This window comes from Panicum virgatum, chromosome 2K, assembly GCF_016808335.1.
Source record: "Panicum virgatum strain AP13 chromosome 2K, P.virgatum_v5, whole genome shotgun sequence".
Taxonomy (NCBI): domain Eukaryota; kingdom Viridiplantae; phylum Streptophyta; class Magnoliopsida; order Poales; family Poaceae; genus Panicum; species Panicum virgatum.
The window spans coordinates 8,590,278-8,618,187 of NC_053137.1; the positions used below are offsets into that span (position 1 = coordinate 8,590,278).

Genomic DNA, 27,910 nt, shown 5'->3' on the forward strand with positions numbered 1-27,910 from the left:
TAAATTTGGAAAATTATATTGGTCTCGATTTTGCAAGGTGCAAGCTACAATGTATACAATTGTTTTTATAGACTTTTGTTTTAAATATGTGGCACCTAGGACAAGCTAATTACGTGTATTGTAATATTGGAGAGATTGATATTGAATTGAGTTCAATAGCAAAAAGGCAAGAAGGGGAGAAAGTGGGTGGGACGGGCCTCGGTGCCATCCCCACCAACCATGCGGAGGAGGCCGGAGCTTGGCCCACGCTGCCGCCGGCCATGGCTCATACTGGCGGAGGGATCGAGGAGACCGGCGGCCGCCGCATTACAGGCGTGTTTGATGGCTAGTCACAACTGGACACGCCACACTCGTCTGCGCCACAAGTTGTGGCGGACGAAATGACCGTCATAGCCAGCCACCGCTCTGCCTGTTGACTGTAGCGTGGCGGTACTGTAGCATGGCGTGGCGAGTGTGGCTGTGGCGAACTGTGGGGGGCAACCAAACAACCCCTACATAGTTGCACATGGGCGGCTGGACCTCTGTGCCATCATCCTGGCCACTGCATTATATGAACGCACGCATGGGGTTGGCCTCTGAGCCACTACTGCCGCATATATAGCCGCGCGTGGGCCGTGGTTGAGCCTCCGAGCCATCACCGTCGGCCATCACATCTACAGTTGCGCATGGCCCAAGGTAGGTCACCGCTGGCGTTGGCGAACATCGGCCTCCATTGCTCGGTAGTTGGAAAAAGATGGGAAATCAATTTCATCGAATACGGAGAGAGAGAACTTGGCATTGTGGAAGAAGCTTCTGCTGTATGCCCGGTACCTCTTTGATATTGGATGGGATTTCCAATTCTAATTCCAAAAACATCCAAATAGTAGAAATTAAGGGTGATCAATGCCAATTCCGAATTCCAAACAGGCTTTGGATGGAGAACAAGTGGGTATCCCAGAAGGAGAAAGTCAACTGTCACACTTTGCTTCAGCAGAGAATCCCCGCCGGTGTGAGTGTAAACCCCGACATTCAAAGATAAAAATAATAAAAAGAAAGACCCCGACCATCGAACCCTAGATCCGCCACCTGGAGTTCCGATAATGCGGCCACGCAGGAAGGCGGCGCGGCCGCCGCCGGAGCTGATGGACGAGATCGTGGAGGAGATCCTCCTCCGCATCCCGCCCGCCGACCCTCGTGCGCGCCGCCGCCTCGTGCAAGCGATGGTTGCGCCTCGTCTCCGGGCCCGTCTTCCGCCGCCGGTGGTTCCGCGGGATCCACCGCGCGCCGCTCATGCTGGGCGCCGTCCGCAGCATCCCCCACACCAGCGACCGCACCAGCGTCGGCTTCGTCCCCGCCTTCCCCTTCCTCCAGCCCCGCGCCGGCCGCCGCGGCTGGCGCGCGCTCGACTCCCGCCACGGCCGCGTGCTCTCGCGCGAGCCGAAGTTCCTCGGAGACAAAAAAAGTCCTCGCCGTCTGGAACCCCGTCACCGACGAGCAGCGGGAGCTGGCCGCCCTTCCGGGCTTCAGCGAAATTTTCGCAGCGGTGCTCTGTGACGCCTCCGCCGCCGCCTGCGTCGGCGTCGTCGGCAACCTCGGCTGCAGCTCCGGGCCCTTCCTCGTCGCCGTCATAGGTTCCCTCCGTAAGGACCCATACATTTGCGTCTACTCATCGGAATCTGATGCTTGGAGTAAGCCGGCCTCTGCTCCGTACCCTGGTTACATTAATAGGGAAGTGCGCGGCATCTACGTGCAGAACGCAGTCTACTTTGCGATCCGGAGCACCACAAGAATCCTCAAGTACGACCTGGGCACAAGGGGAGTGTCTGTGATGGATCCGCCACCAATGTCGAGCGATCTCATCGCGCTGATGACTGCAGAGGGCGGTGGTCTTGGATGCGCGACAGAGAACGGGTGCAGACTCCAGATGTGGTCTAGGGAGGTTGGTTCGAATGGACTGATGGGATGGTCGCGAAGGAATGCATTCAGGCTCAGGACGCTGAAACCCGCTGGTTGTGACATTTTGAAACTGCATGTGGTTGGCTTTGAGGACGGCCGCGGCGTCATCTATGTGGGGACGGATGATCAGCGGTCCTTCGCTACTGATTTGAAGTCCGGCGGATACCTGATGAGAGAAGTAGAAGGGGTCGGTGGCAGTGGTGACATTCTTCCATACATGACCTGCTATGATCCAGGTACAATACAACATCGTTCAGTCTTTTGTTTCCCAAGTTCTTAAATCTTAATGAATATTTTTCAGCTTGGCACATAGTAACATGAAAATATGGGCAATTCTATATGCTAGCTGCACATATAAAACAGGGCTCTGCCTAACTTTTGTTTGTGAACATGGAATTTTACGGTGTCGAATAAAAACAGTGTTATCTCTTCCTAAGTTTTGTTTGTTGCTGGATATTTATCCTGAACAGCGGAAGGTGTTTTCTCTCGATGGTTTTGGGGAACAATTGTGGCTGTTAACTGTTGGGGGATAACAACTTGTGCTGTTTCGTCATTACTTGTGGCAACTTGTTTATCCCGTGGTTCAATATAATGGTTGGTGATTAGCGAATGTTCACTGACAGTAGACCAACTCTTTGATTAGCTGATGTTATTTCAAAAGTTTCTGGGCGTTGCGGCTACGGGCGTGAGCATACAATTGCTGCTGTTTTAAAGTGCATTAAGAAAATCAGGTAGTGCTGTTGCTGATGGGACACTAATCTTGCTCTGGTAGCAGGCATAGTTGAAATAATGGGTGAAGCTAGGGCTGATGAAATGCATCACAATATAACAACCTGTACAATTTCAAAGTAATATATGCCTCTGCTACAACTAAATTTTGTATATATGCACCACACCTTAGCTAGCTTCTCCACTGTCTGAAATTTTGGTCTGACTGGGTTGTTGCAAAGTAAAGTGGCCTCCTTCTGCAGCGTATATCACAATTATTTTAGCACTTTATGTCCACAGAAGAAGCAAACTGAGCTACACTATGAATCTAATTTTTGATATTGTGCCATCATGCTCATACATTTCAGTTTCAAAAAGTCTTGGGTTTGTTTGGGATGAACCCCATGCAGAGTAGTGAAACACACGCTGGTTTTTCTACATTTCTTCAGAACAGTCACTCTAAGTCACTTTCTCTGCATCACATTATTGCCTTGTAATTTCAGAATTTATTACCCAAAAAATGTAATGCTGTCATTATAAAATCATGTGTGAAATGTGATATTTGCAATCTGGAAAGCTGACACACGATAAAGTGTGAAAAAAGTACAGTGGGAGTTTATTCTGGAGCATCCAAATGCTTACATTGAAATATTGTTGGAGATGGCAATGCATCAGCCCATACCTCAGGGCTGGATCTGGGAGCAAAGTTATTCTATATATGATGGAAGTGGCATGGCAATATTTCTGCCAAGATTAAAGTTGTGACTTCTAGTTAATTTAATCATGCATGTTACCTCATTTGGACTCTCTGGCACTTGAGAATCTTGAGCAAAACAGAAAACAAGGTCGAACATAAGAAAAATATCAAAGTTACTGCAAGAAAACAAGAAACGTAAATGCTCTGCTGATCTTGGACTTGGATGCATCGCTATTTCCAAGATAACTGATGTTTGGTGGTCATTTGTAGCAATTGTTTTTTGGTCCAATTGGCTGGTCTGTAACACATGTTGACTGAGTGTACACTGGTCTTCCATTAGCTGATTTTTTTTTTCTTCAAAATTTTCTGCAGTACCGAGGTGAGGGTCCAAGCTCTGCTGTTTCAAGTGCATAAAAAAAACTCAAGCTGCTAGTGAAGGTCTTCTGATAAATCAAGAAGGAATTGTCTGGTTAACATCAGATGGAAGAATCTGGCTTTGTGGCATACCCTTCTGTTGGTCTTCAGCCGGTAGCCTAGAAGTTGATGTAAAGCTTTCTTGAGTTAGCAGTAAGATGGTAAACGCAGCAGTACCCTACCCCATGTGCCCTCCCAAATTTCAGCTCACAATGACTTCTAGTGTTCACTTGAGCTTCACTTGGCTTGAAAAATTATCAAGCGGTCAAGACTTCTAGTGTTCCATTTCCAAGTGCTGCATATATGCTTACATATATGAATCATTGTCTGTTCTGTCACTATTTCATCTCCATAATCCATTCGCGTTTGTGCATTGAATCTGAGGTTTGGTATTGGCAATGTTCATGCTGTGCTGCTGCACGAGGGGTAAACCTGTAAATGCGACTGGACTCAGAGGCGGAGCTGTTTACCTGCATGGCTGCATCTGTCACATTGTTTTCTTTTTTCTCCAAAAAAATATGCTTTGATTTTAGGCCTAATCACAGTCAATATAGTACGTACCTTATGGTCCCGAGTGTTGGTGGGGTGCTGCAGTTTCCAAAAACTTCATTATGAAGTACTCCAGTTTTAAGAACTAGAACCATGCAACACCGCTGTATTTTGAAGAGTTTTTTTTTCTAGTTTTGTTGAAACCTTCATGTTTGGCTGTTTCAAATCTCGGCTAGCTAACCCAATCCAGCCACTATAGCTAATTTTAGCATCTAAATATTACAATGCATTCAGAGCAAGTATTATAATAGGATTGCAAGCTTGCAGCTAGCTTCGATATAGGAACCAAGAAAAGAAATCTTGTGAGAGAGACAAGTGGACCTTATATTAATGGTGACGGATACTATACAAGTGTGCGGAGAGGTAGGCTGCAAGAATCCTTATAACCAGCAGTTGGTTGTATTGTTACTCTCATGCAGGGCGTGGATGTTATGTTAGGCTCAAACCAAAAGTATATTTATCTAATTGGACGCTCCAGCCCGTGGCGCACGTGGTGGTCGACGCGACATGGAGCCCGTGGGCCAAACCAACCAACCAACAATAAGGCCCACGTGCTTTTTTCTTTTTTATATTTTTTAAAAATAAAAATTTCAAAAATATATATCTGTTTTGAAATGTTTCAAAAATATCCCCTGGTCGCCCCCTCATAGGGCGACAGGCTTTAAGTGTAATTTTTTTTTCTTCAAATTTGCAACGATGTCCCTGGAAAAAAAGGGGGCCTGTCGCCCCCCCTCAGGCGACCGCTGGGCCCGGCCCACGGGCGCGGCAGGGGGGCCTGTCGCCCCCGCCCCCCCCCCCCCCCCACGGGCGACCGGGGCAACCCCCCTATATAAGCTCCAACCCCCTTTTCCCTTCTCATTTGAGCCCGAAAATTCCACCAAAAATCCAGAAAAAAAGAGAGAGGTGAGGAGAAGGGAAGCGGCGAAGCCCTACCGGATTCAGTACTTGTGATCTGCAGGTTAGTACATTTAGTTTATATAATTTTTTATTTAAGTACTACGCATTTAAGTAGGAGTAATTTAAGTAGGGGTGAGTAATTTAATTTAATTAGTGCTATAGTAGAACCATTTAAGTAGGAGTTTAATGATACTTTAGTTTGTAGTTACGTAGTAGTAAATTAGTTTAGAAAATTAGTACTACGCATTTATTATTACAATTGCAGTACTATTAGAGACGTGTTTATAAATTAATTATGATTTAGAATAGAATTTGGCATATGCAGTATAGAATTTGAGTATCATTACGTAGTTATGAATACTTATACGTTGTAGTTGAATTTCATATTTAGTTTTTACGGATTATTGAATAAAGTAGTGAAGTAAAGAGTATAACTCGATAAGTATTATGAGATATACAGATATGTCGAGCAAGATGCAGTTTCAAGTATTTTAAGGTGACTACAATGTTATGTGTGGGCCAAATGGAGTAGATCTTTCAGCCTTTAAGTGCACATCTAGCGTCATAGATAAACCTCTGCAAAGGAGTTTTGGTTCCATATGTAAGTGGCTGCAGCGTGTCATGACAAAATATACGAGCGTACGCTAACATCCATATTTTTTGCATAAGATTCTACGAATCCACCCCGATGCGGGCGCCGGACCTTCTTCTTCCTCCTTTCGACCAGATAACGAGACCTTCACCTTAAACGACTTCGACAGCTTGAGTCCAGAAGAGCCTGCCGCGCAAAGTGACCCCGATGTCTTGGGGTATTCACAGCTAGGAGGAGCACCACTTGGGATCTCTCAGCAGCAGACACCGCAGCCCCCTTGCGCGTCCTGAGCGACAGGTGAGGTCTCCGGATGTTCTCATCTACTCCGAGGACCATGTCCGTGCCTAGCAGAGGGCTAAGAGGGTCCGACGCCCTAGGGGTTGTTAGATATATCTTATGTTTGTATCTCTGATGTTTATTTGTAATGAGATAGCTGTGGACCGCTTATTTGTATCCGATGTTTATGATTGTGCTAGTTTACTTGTCATTTGTTTCTATACATAATATTGATGTGAACTTATTATGTTTGTGGGTTCCATAATGCTCGTGAAATAAGGGAAGTTTTTGTGATTTTTTCCCGTGATTTAATGAAGGACAAGTTAGGTGCGGTAGGAGTTAGCGGCCGAGATCCTGCCAACGATAATGACGACTACATGCTTGAATAGCTCAAAATAGGAACCATAGTGTATCTAGCTGCGAGTACGAGATCACAGGTTGCCACTGGTCAGCACGGCGATCACGGGTTTCTCAAATGTCGCATTCTTTGCCCAAACATACGTGACCCAATAGCAGTGCTCTTCCACCATTTCAAAAAGATGTGACAACACGGCAACCACTCCAACTCACCTTCAAAGCAGTCTCTCTGTCGAGGACGACGGACCTATCATTCTACAGCGCAGGTATGTGGCGTGTAGTGGGGAAGGCGGCATCTAGGCGCGATCGACCGAGTGGCAGCAATGCAGCGCTGTGAGTCTGCATGCACAGAGATGCATCGAGTAGTCATTTCAAGAATCGAATCTAGCATTTTCAGTGTTTGGTCAGCTAGCCTCTTCACTGTGTTGTCATGTAGGCTTTTTAGGTGCATTTACACTCCACACTCTGGGTATCAGACCTTTGTGCGCCTATAAATACTCCGAAGTTTGTGAACTCCCAGCAGCACTTAAACACCAAACCTCATTGTATACCCAATGTCTGGAGGTGGGTCTAGCGGGAAGAATTACTACGGTTTTGGAAAAGGAAAAGGGGGAAGAAAGGGAGACCCCATAATATGGGAGGGGCCTCTTGGACCTGATTCCTTTCCGGAACCAGTGTTTGAGTTTCCACCACAGCATAAGAGTGAATTTACCAATAAAACTTCTCTTCGACAATACGATAATCGTAGACAACCGTGGCCAAAATGCAAACATGGTGAGGACTGCTTAGTGCAGATGTGCATCGACGGGATGGATGGCGGTCGGCGTTTCTTTAAATGTCCACACGCATGGGTAATACTCGGTTGTTTTATTTCTTTATCTTCAATGAGACACCTTACATGAAATTTGTTTTGCAGTCTTCCGATGCTCCAGAAAACTGTGGTTTTACTAGGTGGGTCGATCTTGCACCAATTGATTCTGTTCAGGAGTTCATCGAGTACCTCCAGATAAAGATCTTTGATCTGGATTGCAAGGTGAACCATTATGAGGAAGTGAGCGAGGGTAACAAAGACGACGAAGTTGATGATACCAGCAATGCTGCCGGTTCACAGGATGAACCATGCACTATTCCTTACTGCAACTGTCCTTGTCACAAGAAGAAGGGCTCTGCGCCTCCGGCACCACCGCCTGCACCACCTGCAATGGGTGCATACTGCGGAGAAGGCTCAACGTAGTTTGCTACATGGGGGTACGGCTACTAGAACTACCCTAGTGCTAGTGATTTGCTGCATCGTTGTGTTCTGTTTTTTTAATTACCTAAGACATGTTAGGTTAGTCCGGAATCTGTTTACCGTAGTTTGCAACGGGTTCTGCCATGCCACTGTATGTGTGATGTGTGTTTCATTATCGTTGTATTATGATGTAAAATTTAATGGTTCACATTATGTAATGCATTTCTTAGTTCTTATTTCTTATCGTTATATTAATTAAATGTGTGCTTTATAGTATTCTAGTCACATGAAAAGCTCCGAGGGCCATGACCGTGCCCAGCAGAGGGCTAAGAGGGTCCGACGCCCTAGTGCTTTTTATACACTTCAACGTTCGCCTCTGATTATTTTTCATTACATACAATAGATGGTATGTTTATACTTCGATGCTCCGTCACGACTAAGTACGATTCAAACTCGACATTATGTACATGTCCAGTGAATGCAAGTTTGGTACGAGACATACATACAAGCATAATACAACATTAATAATACTAAATGCGAATACATCTCTAAACCGATGAACATCATATGTTATAGATCATGGCATGAAATCATCTAGGTCGTCATCTCAGTTGACAGATGGTGGTGCTGCAGGTGGTGTACTATGGCTCGACGAACCTCTTCGCTTTCCCTTTTTTCTCTTTTCTGGATCTACGTTCATGTACAGGGGGAGGAACATCATGTGTTGGAGGCCATGGTTTAGGGGGCATGAAGTCATCCATGTCGTCATCCCAGTTAACACAAGTTTGTGCTGCGGGTGGTGCAACATGACTTGACGAACTTCTTGCCTTTCCCTTTGTCTCCTTTCTGATTCTAGGTTCATGTACAGGGGGAGGAACATTATGTGTTGGAGGCCATGGTTTGGGGGGCATGAAGTCATCCATGTCGTTATCCCAGTTAACACAAGTTGGTGGTTGAGGTGCTGAAGCATGACTCGACAAACCTCCGGGCATCTGTTCTTGCGCAGGCCAAGTACTATCACCCGAGATCTTATCCGCCTCCTTCGTCTAGTTTGCGGCATAAGTCCACCGAAGATACATACCAATTTACCGAAATTTGGTATCGTTTTGTTAATCAACTCCGTGTCCTCGGGGTAATCCTAGCATATAATTAAAAAACAATGTTACCGTTTCATAAATATGGATTCGAAATGACGGACGAGATTATAACTGAATGAGAGTTATCTTAATGTGCATCTCATACACCTCTGGCCGCATCCATATCTTACAAGAACTTTGTAAGAATCCAATGATATTAGGATGATTCGCTAGTTCACATACTCTCATGTATATCTTTCGACGTTCTAGCAGGTGTCCCTTTACATCTTGCGTCGTAATACCTCGAAATAATGTGAAATCTTTAAACTCTACTACTTTGGACAACACCATCTCTATCGTACCATCCGCTAACGGATTCAACTTCTTACTGATAACAAAATGGGTCATGATATCAAGTATTATACTAGATTTTTCTTCGGTCCATGAAAATCCTCCACAATTGGAGGCAGCCATTGTCTTATGCTGCAATATCAATAAGGTACTTTCATAATTCTATTCTAATTCATAATTAATTTAAAAACAAGTATGTAATAATACTTAAATTGTAATACTAAATGAGTGTTCTAAAGCACCAAATCTAATTCAGCTAATCCGCTAATTAAATTTAATTGTTATACAATATCAATGGATTCATACGAAAGTTACCGGTAGATCACAAGTACGCAATTCAGCAGAGCTTCGCCGTTTTTCTTCTCCTCACCCCTCTCTTTTTTCCTTAATTTTTTAGCTCAAATGACAAAGGGAATGGCGGCATATGGCGGCCAGGGCTTATATATAGGAGGAGGGGACCCTGTCGCCCCCCCAACGGGCGATAGGCCCCTGTCGCCCGTTGGGGGCGACAGGCCCTTTTTTTCCAGGGACCTCGTTGCGAATTTGAAGAAAAAAAATTACACTTAAGGTCTGTCACCCTATGGGGGGCGACCGGAGGGTATTTTTGAAATATTTCAAAACAGACATATATTTTTGAAATTTTTATTTTTTAAAAATATATAAAAAAAGCACAAGGCCCACTATCCTCCCTCAGCCCACCAAACCTCCCCGGCTCCCTCCCAATTTGAGCCCAACAACCAACAACACGGCCCAACAACTAACCAAACCCCAAGCCCGCGGGAGGGGTTTCTGCTTCAGGCTGGGCGTTCGGTTCTAACCGAAGCGATCAGTTCGGTTCCTCGGTTCTTTTGAAAATTCGGTTCCAAAAAAATAGAAAACGATCGGTTCTTTTTAGATATAGGAACTGACAAATTTCGGTTTCGATTCTTTCGGTTCTAACCGAAAGAACCGAGTGTTCACAGAATACAAAAAAATTGGATCTCGGGCAGAGGGAGCCGCCGCGGGCTCGCGGCGCCGGCGAGCCACGCACGCGCGGGGCGCGCATCTGCTGGGGCCTAGGGTGGCCGCCGCAGCCGTGCAAGCGCGAATCCGTGTGCTCCGGGAAGAGAAGGTCGACGGAGGAGGTGGCGCCGTTGACGTTGGGATCTTGGGAGAGGAGGTGGGATCCGCGAGACCTACTGCCGCGAGCTTCTCCAGGGCGGCGTGCTGGGTGGCGGCGGGGTGGATGGCGTCGGCAGCGGCCAGCGGGGTGGATGGGCCGGCAGACAGCATGCGGCCATGCAGGACGGCGGGTGGCGCTGGGTCGGCGGCAGCTAGGGGCGCCGGGGGAGGGGGGGGGGGCGGTCAGGGGCTCTGGCGGCGTGGGGACTGGGGGTGGGGTTGGGCAGTGTGGGGACTGGTGTGGGGGTGGGCTGCGTGAGGAGGAAGGGTTGGCTCGGATGGACCGGTTATCTATTGGGCTCAATCACTTAATGGGTTGGAATGTATTAATTCGGTTCTTTTTTTTTGTTAACTGGCTTAAGAACCAAACCGAAATCGAAAATTTCGGTTCCATTTCGGTTCCTGAGAACTGAAGTTCTCGATTTGGTTCGGTTCGACTTTGGTTCTCGATTTTTTTTGGTTCGGTCCTCGGTTTTTGGTGGCCAGGGCGAGCTGCAGTCCCCTCCTCCATCCGGCGAGTCCTCCTTCCCTTCCACGTCACAGAACCGCCACAAGGTCGGCGGCGCCATCATCCCCAATTCCGCCGCCGCGCGCCACCTCGCCCGCCTCGCCCTTTTATGTCGCCCGCCTCCTCCCTCCTCTCTCCGCACGCCCCGCGGCGAATCCTCCTGCTCCTCCTCCCCCTCCGCCTCTCCTCCTCCGCCTCCTCCGCCGCCGCCGCTGTCTCCGCGCCCGCGCTCGCAATGCCTCCCCGACGCGACGGCGTACGCTCTTCTCCCCTCGCCTCATCTCCGCCGATAAACCCGCGCTAAACCCTAACCCCGCCTTACTCACGCCCTCTCTATTTCGCGCAGACCAAGCCGCCGCCGCGCAAATGGAAGCCCAAGGCCAGCGACGCCTCCTTCGCCTCGTCCTCCGCCTCCGCCGCGGCCGGGATCGCCGAGCCCGTCGCGAAGATGACCCTCGCCCCGCGGGAGCCGCCGCGGGCGGGGCCGGCGCAGCTGTGGGTGCCGAGGGGCTCCGCGACCTCCGCGGCGGACGGCCCCGGCGCCGCCTCCGCGTCCACCTCGACATCCGCGGCGGTGGCGGCGGAGCAGGGCGGTGCCGCGAGTCAGAAGCTCTCGAGCCTCTTCAAGGCCGCCCCCAACTTCGAGGTGGACAACAGCACCTTCACCGAGGCCCAGATCAGGGCCACGTTCTACCCCAAGTTCGAGAACGAGAAGTCCGATCAAGAGGTGAGCGCTTGGGGGGCGCGTTGCTGTTGCTGCTGCTGTTGTTCAATTTGTCATTCTCTTTATCGTGTTATGAGGACTTGTGACTGATAATGCCAAGCGTTCACCAAGAAATTGTGAAGGATTCACCCTGTGATCGGTAGGCTGGTTCTGATAATCTGATGCTTATAGATGTTTTCACAGTGGGGGTTGACTGTGGGTTTGCTCTGTAGTTTTTGGTGGGCATAGTTTAACCAAGTTCAACTGCTGTCTGTTAATGATTCATTGTGGCGATATTTGAGTATTGGAATTCCTAGAGGATTTTAGAGTAGAAAGTACTTCGACTGAAATTAGCATTTATACATTCTGTGATTATTTGAGTAATTGCATGCTTGAACATGGTATTGTTGCTGTAGAGCTTGTTCCATGACTTGATGGAAATCATCCAAATTTTCATCAATTGAAGGACATAATGATTTAATCTTTCTCCTAAGAAACATTTAATATGCATCTCTACTCAATTGACATTTTTATTGTAACTGCATAGCTCTTGGTGACTTTGATGTGGCCATAATTATCCTCTCCTAAAAAGGCAACGCTTAGTGAACTCACTGTGCAGTAATCCTTGTGGTTATAGATTATTCAGGCTTCTCTGGGTTTCTGTTCTTGCCATTTAGTCAGTGGAATAATAATTTTAGTTTTATTGAGAAGCTTACCCTCACATTTGTGATGACAGACAAGAACCAGAATGATTGAGATGGTATCGCACGGCTTAGCAAACCTTGAGGTATATCTTATATTTTTTTTTGCCTTTTAATCAAACTAGTGGTTCTTTGAGTGAACTAATCAGTGGTTGTAATGATGATAATTTCCCTCCTAATATAGTGAGAACATTGTTCCTCCAGGTTACACTCAAGCATTCTGGGTCGCTCTTCATGTATGCTGGTCACCATGGTGGTGCATATGCAAAGAACAGCTTTGGGAATGTGTATGTTTTGCTGATTTCTCCTGATTATTTTAAGATCATCACTATCAATATAAGTGATGTTTGATGTTTTCAAATTTTGCTTTTAGATATACTGCCGTGGGCGTTTTTGTTCTGGGGCGTTTGTTTCGCGAAGCTTGGGGAAAAGAGGCTCCTAAAATGCAAGCAGAATTCAATGATTTCCTTGAGGTATTCAATGTTCAGGACAATGCTTCTCAAGAACTTTATGATTTTTTGTTTGTTTGTGGAGTAATAGATATAGCAGTGGTGTATAGCCTTGACTAGGGATAATTAATTTTGTTTATTTTCTGTTGTGGTTTCAGTATAACACCTTAACTTCACATCTTAAGAAACCTAGGAAGTCAGAGCAGCAATTCTAGGCTTGCTAAGATGATTTGCACTTTTTGCCAAGATTTAATTTTTTGCCATCCTTACGAACGGACAGCATTCAAATGCCCGTCTTAGCAATGACCCTACTTTTTTGCCAAATGAGGGAGATGATTTCTTCAAATTTGCCAAATTTGCCTACATGGCACGACACTTCGAACGTCTAGTGTGGCAAGGCGATGCAAAATGACCCTTTTGCCCTGCTAGTGCTAGGTCACTCCCTACTAGCTCCCTCTCCCTATGACAGCCGGGGCCCATTGTCATCACTAACCTTGGTGCACTGGAGCGAAGCCCTTGATCCAACATGCCACCGCCTTGCATCTATCGTCGCAGCTCGCGGGTGACTCCCCTCCCCTGCGCCTCTCCTCCCTACGAGCTTAAATCCCGCACGCCACCTCTCTCCCTACGAATTTCCTCCACCAACCGGCAGCTGCGACTGTCTCCAATAAACCAGCACAAGCAGGTGCTCCTCCAAATACACATTCTCCACCAACTAGAGCACGCACACCAGCCACTGCTTCGCTTCTCCAGAGCCCACAAGATGCGCACGGGAGAGAGGGAAGGAGCTTGAGAGGACTCAGCATCAAGGGAGATCCATGTGCTGGCATCGAGATGCGCCCCTCCAAGTAGCACGAGCGAACTCGCATGGCTCAGCCAGCTCAAACGGGCAGTCATCGCATGCTTCTGAGGTGGAGCCAGTGGAGGGGGGGGGGGCAGAGGTGAAAGATGTCAGCGAAGAAGAAGAGGGAGAGGGGTATATTTGTTTTTTCGCATCCACTTGCAAAGCTTGAGGCCTGATGTGTCGTGCTTCATAGGCGAATTTGGCAAATTTGTAGGAAATCATCTATCTCATGTGGCAAAAATGTAGGGACATTTCTAAAACTGACATTTGAATGCTGTCCGTTCGTAAGGATGGCAAAAAATTAAATATCCCTTTGCAATGTGGGATCTAGTTAGTTTTTGGAACCTTTTGTTAGTATAAGAGTGAAATTTTACTGTTACAGTCCAGAAAAGTTTGCTTTTAGCTTACAAGTCGATGAAAGAGGCAGAAAGTGTATGTGCCTTTGGAAAGTCATTGCAGTGCTAGTTAATATAATCATATATTAAATTATTATTACAGTAAGACTAATCATTTTAGCTTTGTTACTTATTTGCTTTCTTAGTCATCGAGGGTTTCTGGCTCTGCAATTTTCTTACCGTTCCTATTTTCCCCCGTTTTATGCTTCTAGAGAAACCGTATAAGCATTTCAATGGAACTTGTGACAGCTGTGTTAGGAGACCATGGGCAAAGGCCTAAGGATGATTATGGTATGTCCTTTTCTTCTATCGAAGGCAATTAGTAATCTGCTTGTAGTTTGTTCAACATCAGTAGATATTTACCGATTTAGGTTACTTTGGAAGAATGAAAAAAGGGTCAGATTTTGGTTTCAGCTGGTTTTCTTTTACAACAACAACAACAACAACATAGCCTTTTTTCCCAAGCAAGTTGGGGTAGGCTAGAGATGAAACCCGAAAGAAATAAGTTCAAGGTTCAGGCACATTGATAGCTAGTCTCCAAGCACTCCTATCCAAAGCTATCTCTTTAGAGATATTCCAATCCTTAAGGTCTCTCTTAACCAACTCATCCCACGTCAGTTTAGGTCTACCTCTACCCCTCTTTACATTATCGACCCGTTCAAGAACCCCATTACGCACCGGCGCCTCAGGAGGCCTTCGTTGGACATGTCCAAACCATCTCAGCCGATGCTGAATAAGTTTCTCCTCAATTGGTGCCACCCCGACCCTATCCCGAATAACTTCGTTCCGGACTCTATTCCTCCTTGTGTGCCCGCAAAACCACCGCAACATCCGCATCTCTGCTACACTCAGTTGCTGCACATGTCGCCTTTTTGTAGGCCAACATTCAGCACCGTATAACATCGCCGGACGAATTGTTGTCCTATAGAATTTGCCTTTTAGCTTTTGTGGCACCCTCTTGTCACAAAGGATGCCAGAAGCTTGCCGCCATTTCAACCAGCCAGCTGAAATTCTATGCCTAACATCTTCATCAATGTCGCCATCCTTTTGTAGCACCGATCCTAAATATCGAAAAGTATCCTTCTGGGCCACCACTTGCCCATCTAAACTAACGTCTCCCCCCTCATGCCTAGTCGCGCTGAAATCGCACATCATGTACTCGGTCTTGGTCCTACTAAGTCTGAACCCTTTCGACTCTAACGTGCGTCTCCACAGCTCTAACTTCCTATTAACCCCTGCCCTACTCTCGTCAACTAGCACCACATCATCAGCAAAAAGCATACACCAAGGGATCTCACCTTGTATATCCCTTGTGACCTCATCCATCACTAAAGCAAATAAATAAGGGCTCAATGCTGATCCCTGGTGTAGGCCTATGTTAATAGGAAAGTCAGTGGTGTTGCTATCACATGTCCGGACAAACGTCGTCGCATCCTTGTACATATCCTTAATGAGGGTAATGTACTTAGTTGGGACTTTGTGCTTCTCCAAAGCCCACCACATGACATTTCTCGGTACTTTGTCATATGCCTTCTCAAGGTCAATGAAGACCATGTGCAAGTCCTTCTTCTGCTCCCTATATCTCTCCATCAATTGTCGTATTAAGAAAATCGCCTCCATGGTTGACCTTCCAGGCATGAATCCAAATTGGTTTTGGGTCACACTTGTCACTCTTCTTAGGCGATGCTCGATAACCCTCTCCCAAAGCTTCATCGTATGGCTCATCAGCTTAATCCCACGGTAGTTAGTACAACTTTGAACATCGCCCTTGTTTTTGAAGATAGGTACTAATATACTTCTCCTCCATTCTACCGGCATCTTGTTTGACCGAAAAATGAGATTAAAAAGCTTAGTTAACCATACTATTGCTCTATCTCCTAGGCATCTCCATACCTCAATGGGAATACCATCAGGGCCCATCGCTTTACCTCTCTTCATTCTCTTCAAAGCCTCCCCGATCTCTACCTCCTGAATTCTCCTCACAAAACGTATGTTTGTATCGTCAAAAGAGTCATCTAAGTCAAGGGTAGGGCTCTCACTCTCCCCATTAAACAACTTGTCGAAGTACTCTCTCCATCTATCCATGATCTCCTCATCCTTCACTAGCAGTCGATCTGTCCCATCCTTAATGCATTTGATTTGATTGATGTCCCTTGTCTTCCGCTCGCGGATCCTAGCCATCCTATAAATGTCATTCTCCCCTTCTTTCGTGCCTAGCCGCTGATACAGGTCATCATACGCCTTACCCTTTGCTACACTCACAGCTCGCTTTGCAACCCTCTTCGCTAATTTATAGCCCTCGATGTTGGCTGCACTCTTGTCAAGATGGAGGCGTTTGAAACACTCCTTCTTCTCCTTAATAGCCCTTTGCACCTCGTCGTTCCACCACCAGGTGTCTTTCCCCTCCTGTTTGCCTCCCCTACTCACGCCAAACACCTCTGAGGCCACCTTCCGAACACATGTTGCCATCTTTAGCCACATGTCATCTGCGTCTTCTCCTTCTTCCCAAGGCCCCTCACCTAGCATCCTTTCCTTAAACGCTTGTGCCGCTTCCCCTCTAAGCTTCCACCACTTTGTTCTCGCAATCTTGGCACATTTGTCCCGGTGGACACGTACCCGAAGACGAAAGTCCGCCACCACAAGCTTGTGTTGAGGGACAACACACTCCCCAGGTATCACCTTACAATCTAAGCAATCACGTCTATCCTCCCTCCTAGTAAGGATAAAGTCGATCTGGCTCGAGTGTTGTCCACTACGAAACGTCACAAGATGGGATTCCCTCTTCTTAAACACGGTATTCGCTATCAACAAGTCGTAGGCTAACGCGAAGTTCAACACATCCTCCCCCTCTTGACTCCTGCTACCATACCCAAAACCCCCGTGCACTCGCTCGAACCCTACATTAGTCGCACCCACATGGCCGTTGAGATCTCCTCCTATGAAGAGTTTCTCGCTGGTAGGCACGGTACTAACCATGCTATCTAGATCTTCCCAGAACTGCATCTTGGTGCTCTCACTAAGGCCTACCTGAGGGGCATAAGCACTGATCACATTCAAAACCGAATCTCCAACTACCAACCGGATTAGGATAATCCGGTCGCCTTGCCTTCTAACCTCTACGACTCCATCCTTAAGGCTCCTATCAATCAAGATGCCTACACCATTCCTACCCGGAGTTGCTCCCGTGTACCAAAGCTTGAAGCCAGTATCATCAATCTCCTTCGCCTTCTGGCCCTTCCATTTAGTCTCCTGAACGCATAGAATATTTACACGCCTCCTAATTGCTACATCAACTAGCTCGCGCAACTTACCCGTTAGGGATCCTACGTTCCAGCTACCTATACGAATCCTAGTTGGCTCGGCTAGCTTCCTTACCCTTCGCACCCGTCGAGGGAAGTGCGAAGACCCTTGCTCATTTTTCACTACACCCGGGCGTAGATGTAGCGCGCCATTCAGGTGACGACCCGACCCTTGCTCACTTATCATCGTACCCAGGTCATGATACGACGCGCCCTTGGGGGGATGGCGACCCGGCCCTTGCCCATTTATCACCACACCCGGGTTCCGATGTAGCGCGTCGCTAAGAGGGTTACGCCCCAACGAGTTTCTTGTGAGTTTCAAATCCATTAGAGTGGCATTTTTTATGCTGGTTTGCCAAAACCTAACGCAACCCTCCTCCTTTACCCGGGCTTGGGACCGGCTATGTTGAGACGACTCCGGAGAGAGAGTCTTCCAGTCAGCATAGTCTTCCAGTCAGCTGGTTTTCTTTTGCATTCACAAAATCCACCATTTTGTTGTGTCACAACTGTTGAAATATCTTTATTGGATAATTTTTTTTATGTGTCGCTGATTATTTCCTCGTTTCTTTATGCACTGGATTGCAAAGCCATTTTTTTCTTTCCCATTGTTGACTGTTAAAAGCTTCTCAATATTACATTGGTATGGTAATGACCAATTTGCCCCTCGTTTACGTGAACCATCGAGCTTCAACTGCTTATTTTCCTGCAATGATACATTTGGAAAGTTCTAATTGTCTTGTAACATAAAATCCAGATCGACATTTCATCTTTTTCTTTCTATTTATAATTTATATTGCTGTTTGATATGATTCTACTGGTACTTGTATTGCAACTAAGTCCAGTAGCTCCTTCTCCCGCACCTTACATTACTATAGTTTTATTACTTTCACCATTATTGATATGCTTATATTTATTCAAATTTTTTTGTCACTATGCAGCTGTAGTTACAGCTGTAACAGAATTGGGCCATGGCAAGCCAAAATTCTATTCTACTCCAGAGGTGATTGCATTTTGTCGGAAGTGGCGCCTACCTACGAACCATGTCTGGCTATTTTCGACAAGGTGTCCATCGATAACTTTATGCTCACAAAGAATTGGGCTGCTTTGTTTCATGTGACTATGTGAGATACATTTGCATCCTTTTTAAAAATAGTTTGAAATGGTAACAACCTTGTATATGTTGTTTAGAGATGGACAGACTATCTTCTAGTAATACAATTGTTGATTGTGGCATCTACTTTCATCTTTTCCAAACTTGTTGTCTTTTTGTTGACTTTCATTACAACAACAACAACATAGCCTTTTGTATGCCAAAATTATCTTTTGCTTAGTGCTTGTCAATTGTCATAGTGGCTTAACATATTGTCTGTTAACCTATGCTGATGCACGCTCAATTTTTTTTTTGCTCTGCACTTACCCTTTGCCAAAATTATCTTTTACATTTTTTTTGTCACATTGGATCACTGCGTTGACTGATAGTCTATGCTGATGCATGCATTTTTTTCCCTTTGCACTATTGATTAGTGTATTTGCATTATCAAGGAATATAGACTACTCTTAAGTTGCTTTGTCATGTTTATATTGGTTGCTAAAAATTTGTTCAGCTGTTAGCTTGTTATTGCATTTTTTTTTTTTTCATTCTTGCATCCATCCATCCGATGGCCTGCACCCTGCAGGTACAATTTTTCATGTAATTTCAGGAGCACACTTACAAGTGTTATGTGTTCGCTGCTGATTCTGATCATAATATTACTATGCTTTCTGTTTGCATCTTTTACTAGGAAATCGGCCTCTTCTTTCTTTGCTGCTTACGATGCATTATGTGAAGAAGGAACTGCAACACCTGTTTGCAAAGCCCTTGATGAAATAGCTGATATATCAGTACCAGGTAAGAGTTTCTTGACTGTTCATTGACTGATTGTCATCGTACTGATGTCTAAATCAATCCGTGGTGGGAAGTTTGGAACTCACACTAAGTTCATTTTTTGTTGTAGGGTCAAAAGATCATGTAGAGGTGCAGGGTGAGATCCTTGAAGGTCTGGTTGCCCGTATTGTGACTCGTGAAAGTTCAGTGCAAATGGAAGAAGTTTTGAGAAAGTTTCCACAGCCTCTGTTAGACGGCGGTATGCTGCTGAACTAGAATTCCTAGAATTTTGTATGGTTTAACTCATTGTTGGAGTGGATCATGTGAGCTTTACAAGAAACAAGAAGTTTTGGTTTAGGTGGAACAATTTGAGGAAAACTTTTATATGCATTTGGGTTTGTTCTAACTTCTAAGAATAACTTACAACACATTTCAGTTATGAGCATGTAGTTGTTGCTTCACCTTTTACCATTCATTCAGATTTTCTTTTCTTGTGTAGTTGATTCAGATTTAGGACCAAGTTTACGAGAAATATGTGCTGCTAATAGGTCAGATGAAAAGCAGGTATTTATATTGTCAAGTAGTATTTGACGCTCTATGATATGTGCTTCATGTTGTTCAACATTGCTATAACATCTTTGTAATTATGCATGACCAGCAAATTAAAGCACTTCTGGATAATGTTGGAGCTTCAATGTGTCCAGACCATTCAGATTGGTTTGGAAATAGTGGACTTGATGCTCAATCGCGAAATGCTGATAGATCCGTTGTCACTAAATTTTTGCAAGCACATCCTACAGACTATGCAACTAAGAAACTACAGGTTAGAGCTATGTTGGTTCTTGATATAGGATAGATATTTCTCAACTGTAGTGGACATGGTTTCCTTATAAATAAAGTTGCTACAACAATGCACCAATAACTATACAGATATGAAATAATTTATTTTGTTGACTGTTGCAGGAGATGATTCGCTTGATGAAGCAGAGGCACTTCTCAGCAGCTTTCAAATGTTACTGGAATTACCAAAAAATTGATTCTCTCTCAAATGACAATTTGTATTACAAGATGGTTATACATGTGCATAATGATTCTGTTTTTAGACGTTATCAGCAAGAGATGAGGTGAGGTTTCTGAAGTCAGCCTTGTGTTTTACCTTGATATCTCATTTATGAACTCTAAGTGTATGCTGCTATTTTTAGGAAAAACCAAGGGTTGTGGCCTCTATATAGAGGTAAGCTGAGCCAATTCTGATTTAGATATGAACTATGGTGCCTTCCACTGACATGTATTCCATGGTTAGGTTTCTTTGTTGATGTGAACCTCTTCAAGGCGACGAATAAGAAGGCAGCTGAACTTGCCAAAGATGGTGATGCTTTACTGAAAAATATCAATGGTGCCTTGGATTCAAATTCTTCATCTGTGGATGGTCTGGCTGATGAGGATTCCAATCTAATGGTTAAGCTAAAGTTCTTGACATATAAGGTACGTATTCATCAATGTTTTCAGCTTGCCTTTGGGTCTTATTTGTCACTTCTTTAGGTATCACTAACAGCTTTAATGGTTATGGTTATGTCGGATTGCTCACTTTATTTTGGTGTGCTTCTAAATTAAGTTTTGAAGTGTTACTGCTATGCTTATGGTTGTATACATGGTTGCACTATTCCTGTTATTGACTTCTAATATACTTATGGTATTTCTGTATGTAATTCCTTTCCCTCTGAAGTTATATTATTTTTTAACGTTGAAGAGGTCTAGAACCAAAACTTTGTTGTATGCTTAATCCTCTAGCAATTATCTTATTTTGCTATTTGACAGTTACGGACATTCTTAATTCGTAATGGTCTTTCTACCCTTTTCAAAGATGGACCGTCAGCTTATAGAACTTATTACTTAAGGTATGTTATGCATGCATGTTTTTAAGTTTCAGTCATATTTTCTGCAACAGATAGGGTATTAATGAAGAAATGAAATGAAAACATATTTAGTTTGCTACTTTCAGGTTCTACTGCTTTAGTTAAGCAAATATGTATCAGAAAAACAGTGCTAATGCAGTAATGCTCCCTCTAGACCTATGCATTGTTTATTGATGGGTTAATGGGCAATGCTAATATCTTTCAAGTGTAGCCAGCTGTGCAAATGCAGGATATAGCCTTTTCTGGTATTCAAGTTCTTTTCTTCATCACACATTGACGCGGAAATTTTGTTATTGTAGTTGTAAATTGTGTTGCGAGTTTCATACTACTATAATTGATTTTGATTCTGCTGTGATAATAGTAGTTCTTGGAGATTTTGGGCATATATAATTGTAAATTATTTTGAGCTGTAAATTGTGAACTATTATAACTTGTCTTGTGTGCTACCGTAATTGTGAACTACTATGCCATCTCTGATGTAATGCCCCTATATGTGTTGTTAGGCAAATGAAGAATTGGGGTACATCACCAAGCAAACAGAAAGAGCTTAGCAAAATGTTGGATGAATGGTATATTATTACCACCTTCTTTCTCTTACAGAACCACATATGTTCCTTAATTTAATTTGATTGCATTACCCATTGCAGGGCTGTTCACATTAGAAGGAAGTATGGGAATAAGCCACTGTCTTCCTCAACATATCTTAGTGAAGCAGAGCCTTTCCTTGAACAATATGCTAAACGCAGCCCTTCAAACCAAGCTTTGATTGGGGCTGCTGGTAATCTAGTGCAGACAGAAAATTTCTTGGCCATACTAGATGCAGAGAGAGATGAAGAGGGTGATCTTCGGGTAGAACATGGGGCAGCACCTTCTAGTCCTGTGTCAACATCTGCTGATGTGGTTCCCAAAACAGATGGCCTTATTGTCTTCTTTCCGGGTAAATTAACTGCTGCCATATGCTTAACAACTTTTGAGTTTTTATCATCATTAGAATAACTGGGAACTGGGTGTATTTACACTGATCCGGATTGAAAAAGATGAAAAAAGTTTATCATAATTTTATCCCACTAGTTTGTGGTTATCAAACTTCGACTTTCAGCTTGGTTACTGATGTGCCACTGTGGTCGAACCGCGTGTTGATCTTAACTAATTCTAGGTCTTAGGGTAGGCTTTGGGTTTGTTTGATAGGTTGTGCCTATGAAGCCTATAGCCTGTGGATCAGATTAACTGAGTAATTGACAAAAACAATGTTGGTACAGTGTTTTTATTAATAGTTTTCTTACCAATTTTCATCTTGTTCATACATGAAAAAATTCTAACTCCTATCAAACAGTATTGTTTTATATTAAAAATTTCTCGGACCTTGATGCTGATTTTGTATTTTCCTTTCAGGTATACCTGGTTGTGCAAAGTCTGCTCTATGTAAGGAAATATTAAATACACCTGGTGGACTTGGTGATAATCGTCCTCTTCATAGTTTGATGGGAGATCTTATTAAAGGTATGGAGCATTTTCAACATTATTTACCTTATATGGTTACTTTGTCTACTGGAGTACAACATGGCTTCAATGAGTAGCGATGGACAGTGCTGTTCTTAGTTAACCTGAACACAGAATAAAATGTCCATTATGTGGGTGTAATGCCATCTTTTAGGAAACATCGAACTAATTGTCTAATTCAACCCTGTTTTTGCGCCTTCTTTAGGGCCATACTATTGCGCACAATGATTATGAACTTATGATATATGCCTTGTTCCTGCCAAGATATTGTCTTGAGCTTGTTCTACTGTATCAGCTGAGAGCCTTGATAAGAATTTTCTATCTTTGTGAACATTTTTTCATTATGCTGGTGCCTAGTCATCAACTCGTCATTCATATATCTCAACAATTATAAACCTAACTTTTCCAGCTATATATCAGTAAGAGAGCTGTCAGAATCCTTCCGTACTAACACAAAGTTCTGGTTTGGAGAACTGAACATTTTGATTGGCCAAATACCCTCAAAACTTCACTTCTGGCACAAAAATAGGATTGCAAATAAGTCAAGTATGGTTCCAATGATATGTGTGCATACATGGGGGTAGGCTTTATTTTTACCTGCAAAGCAAAAAGAGAGAAAAAGGGAAAACCTTTTCTATTGAAACAAGTCAATATGATATGCTGAGGAAACCATCGGAAATTGATAAGGGCAGATTGCCTTCTAATCACCAGGCTTCTCCCATGCTTGAGGATCTGATCAAATCGGTTTTGTTGAGAAAAGCCCTTTACTATCTTATATTATTTTCTTGATTCCTAAACGCAGATTTCAGCTGCCTTTATTTAAGAGGTGCCAGACTGGCTAAATTATGGAACATGACTCTGAATTAGGCTAAGATGCAGAGAACATTACATGCATATCTCACTAGCTGTCGGCTCACCTGAATCCTATGTGGTTGACGATCCAGGCACATTCAAGTACTTATTATTATGGTGGAAATCTGCTAGAGAGGCAATTTTCCTAAAGAAAAAAATTGACCAATTAAGTGATAATGTATGGCATTCCTATTAGCTTAGCTTCAGTATCAGTTTTGTTTGGCATAGTTGCTCTGTTAATTCCATTGTAAATATATGCCTGCTCTGTAAAATTTCTTCCTGGTTTTAGGTCCTGTGATTATATTCAACTTATCACAAAAAAAATGTTAGGCTTTTATAGTTATTACATATTATTCAACTATTTTGTTAACTGATTACAGGAAGATACTGGCAAAAGGTTGCGGATGAGCGAAAAAAGAAACCAGCTAGAATAACCCTTGCTGACAAAAATGCACCAAACGAAGAAGTGTGGAAGCAGGCAAGAGTGGCATTATAATATTGATAGCAAACAATTCTGTTTTGATTTTAAGACTAGTTTGATTTTATAGTAGAAGATAGATCATAGAACTGATAAATCATTTTTTTTCAGATTGAGGACATGTGTGGGTCCACAAAGGCAGCTGCAGTTCCTGTGGTGCCAGACTCTGAAGGTAAATGTGCTTCATGATTTATCAGTCCCTTGTCTTCTGTTCTATTTTCTTTTACTTCATCATCAGTAACTCCTTTGTCTTCTGAAAGTTGGGGGCTGCACTTTGAATTTATGACAGCAGCGAAATGAAATGACAACTATGCTATAATCTGGAGCTTCCAGATTACATTTATTATGGCCTTGAGTGATGAACTTATTTGAGAGTATATTGTATAAAGACCTATTTTCGCAGACTGCAGTAGGGCCTTAGGTTTAATCCAAGGAGATTTTGCAGATTGCCAAATTCCAGCAGAAAATTGCTGACTTTGGCCCGTGTTTTTTTGCATCATTATTTTTTCTTGAATATGCAGGAGATCTGCATATCATTGCATTAAGGTAAGAAGAGTTAGGCCAAAATAGCCATACAACGTGCGCGCGTGCACGCTGCCTGCCCCATTCACTGGGGATTTATTGCATCATTATGTTGATCATGTTTTGTAACTTTTGTTCTGGTTTCTTGATTTTGCAGGCACTGATTCAAATCCTTTTTCTCTCGATGCTCTTGCTGTTTTCATGTTTCGTGTTCTCCAGCGGGTCAATCATCCGGTGTGTAGTCACTCATGCATATATGTAACTGTCGCTCATACAAACATTGTGAAATGCCTAACATTTTGTTAATCTTTAATTTGAAAGGGAAATCTGGACAAGGCATCGCCCAACGCGGGTTATGTTTTGCTAATGTTTTATCACTTATATGATGGCAAGGTATGTACTTGTGACATGTCATGTAAATTAGCTCCTTGAATTCACCAAATCACCTATACTCTTAATTCCAGAGTCGAAGGGAATTTGAAAATGAACTGTATGAGCGTTTTGGTTCCCTGGTCAAGATGCCTCTCTTGAAGCCAGACAGGTTGGAGATTTTCTTGAATTGTTTCGTTCCCTTTGTTTTTTTCCAGAAATACCCTGAATCCCAGATTGAGCTATGCAATTAGGGAAAATGTTTAGGGAGGTGTTCAATACACTTATTTTCCAAGAAAATGACAGACTTTCATATCGTGTGCAAGTAAAAGAAAATCATGATCAGGTGACTTTAACTCTAAGCTAGCAACTTGATCTTCTGTTGATTTCAGAGCTCCATTGCCTGATGCTGTGAAAACTGTGCTTGATGAGGGGATTAGCTTGTTCAGATTGCATCAGAACAGGCATGGAAGGTATGAAGCTGTTAGCCTTTTGATATATAACTCCGAGCCTTATTTGAACACATTTTACAGACAAGAAATATCACGATAAGTTGTGTAGGCTGAAAATTGCTTTTTTACCACAGCACCTCTTGAATAAATAGTAATCGAACATGCTGTACAAAGCACATCTTGAAATAGATGATCTAATTTATAGTGTCACTTCGTCTGATAATTTTGCCAAAACCATTTCTACATGTACATGTCAATATATACTGGCTGACTTTTTACAAAACAATGTCAAATCAGAGCGGAGCCATCAAAAGGTTCATATGCTAAAGAATGGGCGCAGTGGGAGAAAAGGTTGCGTGTGACCTTGTTTGGGAATGCTGATTATCTTAATTCCATCCAGGTAACTGTTTCACATATAGATCAATCATCATCCATATTCTGTTCAAGAATCATAATGGTGGTTGAATGTTATAGACGGTAATGTTTGAACCTGTGGGACCTACTGCTAGTCTAGAGCTACTGTGTAAATTACTAGGTGCCATTTCTGAATGCCATTTGTTACATATATGACTTTCAGCATGGATTATTTGGTTTTTTTAGAAAGGCTGTTGGTTCAATCAAACCTACACCTTAAATCTTCCCTTCATATGATGTTTGGGAATGGGGACACTATTTTTAAATGCTAAGATTCTCTTTTATCAGAATCTAGCAGTAGCAGCAAATGAACATTTTGAAATATCCATGTGATGTGCAATAATTAGGGAGTTCTATGGTTTGCTATACACTAATCCCAATCCTTTGTACGAAAGCCCTAAAGGACATCTTGCTTTTAAGGATACAACTTCGCCGTATATAATGATGATTCAGTTCTTGCTTAATGTTACTAAACTATTTTGTAGGTCCCGTTTGAGTCTGCTGTGAAAGAAGTACTAGAACAGTTAAAGGCTGTGGCAAAAGGTGATCTCAAAACACCTGATAGTGGTAAGCGGAAGTTTGGCAATATCATCTTTGCTGCTGTTAGATTAACACCAGCTGATATAGTGGGCCTCCTCCGCAAGGTAAGAACAGTATGCTCTATTGCCCTGCCTTAAGGTAGCTTCAAGTTTGCAGTTAAGAACTTAGGCTTACATGTTTTTGGAATCCGTCCGTACATTGCGTTACTGTGACAGGTGTCAGATAAGGACACAGCCGTCAACACTTTCCTCAACGAGACAAAACTGGAAGACAGCCTAACCAAGGCTCACGTCACCCTCGCCCACAAACGAGGCCATGGCGTGGCTGCAGTCGCAAGCTACGGCATCTACCAGCACCAGGAGGTCCCCGTGTCGTTCAACGCCTTGTACTACACAGACAAGATGGCCGCTCTGGAGGCGCAGCTCGGTGCCGTGAACGGCGAGCAGATCAAGTCCAGGAACGAGTGGCCGCACGCCACACTGTGGACGGCTCCGGGCGTCACGCCGAAGGAGGCCAACATGCTGCCGCAGCTGGCCTCGGAAGGAAAAGCGACGCGGGTGCCGATCGAGCCTCCCATCACCGTATCTGGGGTGCTGGACTTCTACTGATTCGCCGCCACGGTTTTAGAATCTGGAGGTGCGGAGGTGAACATAGTAGACAGTTGGGAAATATAGTCGTTAGCTTCTGGTGGCCTTAGACGTTAACAGCTGATCGTGGCAATAACATGGAAATCTCACGCCACAATTTTGAGGGCTTATAGGATAGACGGGGGGTATGCTTTTCTTTTGGTGACGCCCTAAGTAATAATGCGGTGTGTTTTGGGGTCCTGTTGAGCTAAACCAAGTAAAATTTAAACCGTATGCCGTCTCGTGGCCCGACGATGGTTCAACAGGTTTTTTTTTTTTTGAAACGATCACCTTTCCAATATCCACCCACCTTCATTGTACCACACTACCACGCCATCAACATCATCCTACTTACACAAAAAAAAACATCATCATACTTACTATATTTTCACTCTATTCGTATGTGAATTGCACATCTTTCCCTATCATTCTGTACTTGAATCACCATGTCGCAACGCAACTAGTCTGATGACGATGACCCATACAAATTCCAGTCTTAGCTTACTCTCTGGCAAATAATGACGGCATCACAACTAACTAACACAATCTTGGCCGTATGGAACAATTTAAGGTAGCAAATTAAAGCGCACCATCTTTTTGTCTTTGCATAGCCATGCGCCCGCGAGCTAGTCCCGTTTTCCTTTCCACCAGACACGAGAATAAAGAAAGTGACTAGCCTTTTGTCGTATTTATGACGTACTCCATCTGTTCTAAATAATAGATCATTTTAGCATTTTTAGATACTTAGTTTTCGCAATGCATCTTGATGTACACTATTGTAGCGAAAATGGCCTCTCATGCTATATTTCAATATAATGTTTTGACGATTGATGACACACACAACACTTGGACTAATATGATTGTTAAGATGATCATTCTCAGGCTTTTAGGTTCAAGTGATGACAAAGAGAAGATAGGCGTAGCAAGGCCCGGTTAGCGGACGGGGGTCGAGGGGGAGCCGCCCCTCGCGGGTCTCAGGGCAGCGCCCTGAAACCTCTTCGGTCCAAGGGACAAGAATTGAAGAGACCGTGAAGAAATCAAGTCAAAATGAATAAGACAGAGACAATTTGCTATCACCGGTTAAACCGACGTTAGGCAAATTGTACTCATCGGTGCAATGGAACCAGAAAGCTGAGACTAGGGTTTTGCGCCGGATGAACCGACGATGCCTGAAGACAACTCGTCGGTGCAATGACTTGAAGTGAAGACTGACCCAGAGGCACTGGTTAAACCG

The 27,910-nt window shown here is 43.9% G+C and overlaps 2 protein-coding genes across 3 annotated transcripts; both read left to right on the plus strand.

Annotated features, from left to right (window-relative positions):
- Positions 1–260: 260 nt before the first annotated feature.
- LOC120695033 lies at positions 261–4,132 on the plus strand. Its single transcript, XM_039978359.1, has 3 exons — positions 261–316; positions 1,057–2,171; positions 3,713–4,132. Exons 1-3 carry the CDS (start codon positions 261–263, stop codon positions 3,721–3,723), a joined length of 1,182 nt encoding a protein of 393 aa, XP_039834293.1. The 3' UTR covers positions 3,724–4,132.
- A 6,662-nt stretch (positions 4,133–10,794) lies between these two features.
- LOC120664937 (tRNA ligase 1-like) lies at positions 10,795–26,954 on the plus strand. 2 transcript variants are annotated; one of them, XM_039944330.1, is made up of 27 exons: positions 10,795–11,008; positions 11,099–11,479; positions 12,192–12,242; positions 12,361–12,443; positions 12,530–12,629; positions 14,057–14,135; positions 18,082–18,205; positions 18,925–19,031; positions 19,138–19,266; positions 19,507–19,571; positions 19,666–19,830; positions 19,971–20,131; positions 20,210–20,241; positions 20,311–20,492; positions 20,826–20,905; positions 21,427–21,492; positions 21,571–21,860; positions 22,316–22,423; positions 23,656–23,753; positions 23,865–23,925; positions 24,433–24,509; positions 24,597–24,668; positions 24,740–24,816; positions 25,037–25,117; positions 25,394–25,496; positions 25,996–26,154; positions 26,266–26,954. In XM_039944330.1, exons 1-27 carry the CDS (start codon positions 10,862–10,864, stop codon positions 26,656–26,658), a joined length of 3,471 nt encoding a protein of 1,156 aa, XP_039800264.1. In that variant the 5' UTR covers positions 10,795–10,861; the 3' UTR covers positions 26,659–26,954. The 2 variants fall into 2 exon arrangements, with proteins under 2 accessions (XP_039800264.1, XP_039800270.1); XM_039944336.1 differs by lacking the exons at positions 12,192–12,242; positions 12,361–12,443; positions 12,530–12,629 and having other exon boundaries at positions 26,266–26,917.
- The last annotated feature ends 956 nt before the right edge of the window (positions 26,955–27,910 follow it).

Bases quoted from the DNA above. Each gene is read 5' to 3' on its own strand.
- LOC120664937 (XM_039944330.1), top strand. From the start codon at position 10,862: ATGTCGCCCGCCTCCTCCCTCCTCTCTCCGCACGCCCCGCGGCGAATC. The intron at 20,906-21,426 runs GTATGTTATGCA...ATGTGTTGTTAG, and splicing joins TATAGAACTTATTACTTAAG to GCAAATGAAGAATTGGGGTA. The intron at 21,861-22,315 runs GTAAATTAACTG...TTTTCCTTTCAG, and splicing joins CCTTATTGTCTTCTTTCCGG to GTATACCTGGTTGTGCAAAG.
- LOC120695033 (XM_039978359.1), top strand. From the start codon at position 261: ATGGCTCATACTGGCGGAGGGATCGAGGAGACCGGCGGCCGCCGCATT. The intron at 317-1,056 runs GTTTGATGGCTA...ATCGAACCCTAG, and splicing joins GGCCGCCGCATTACAGGCGT to ATCCGCCACCTGGAGTTCCG.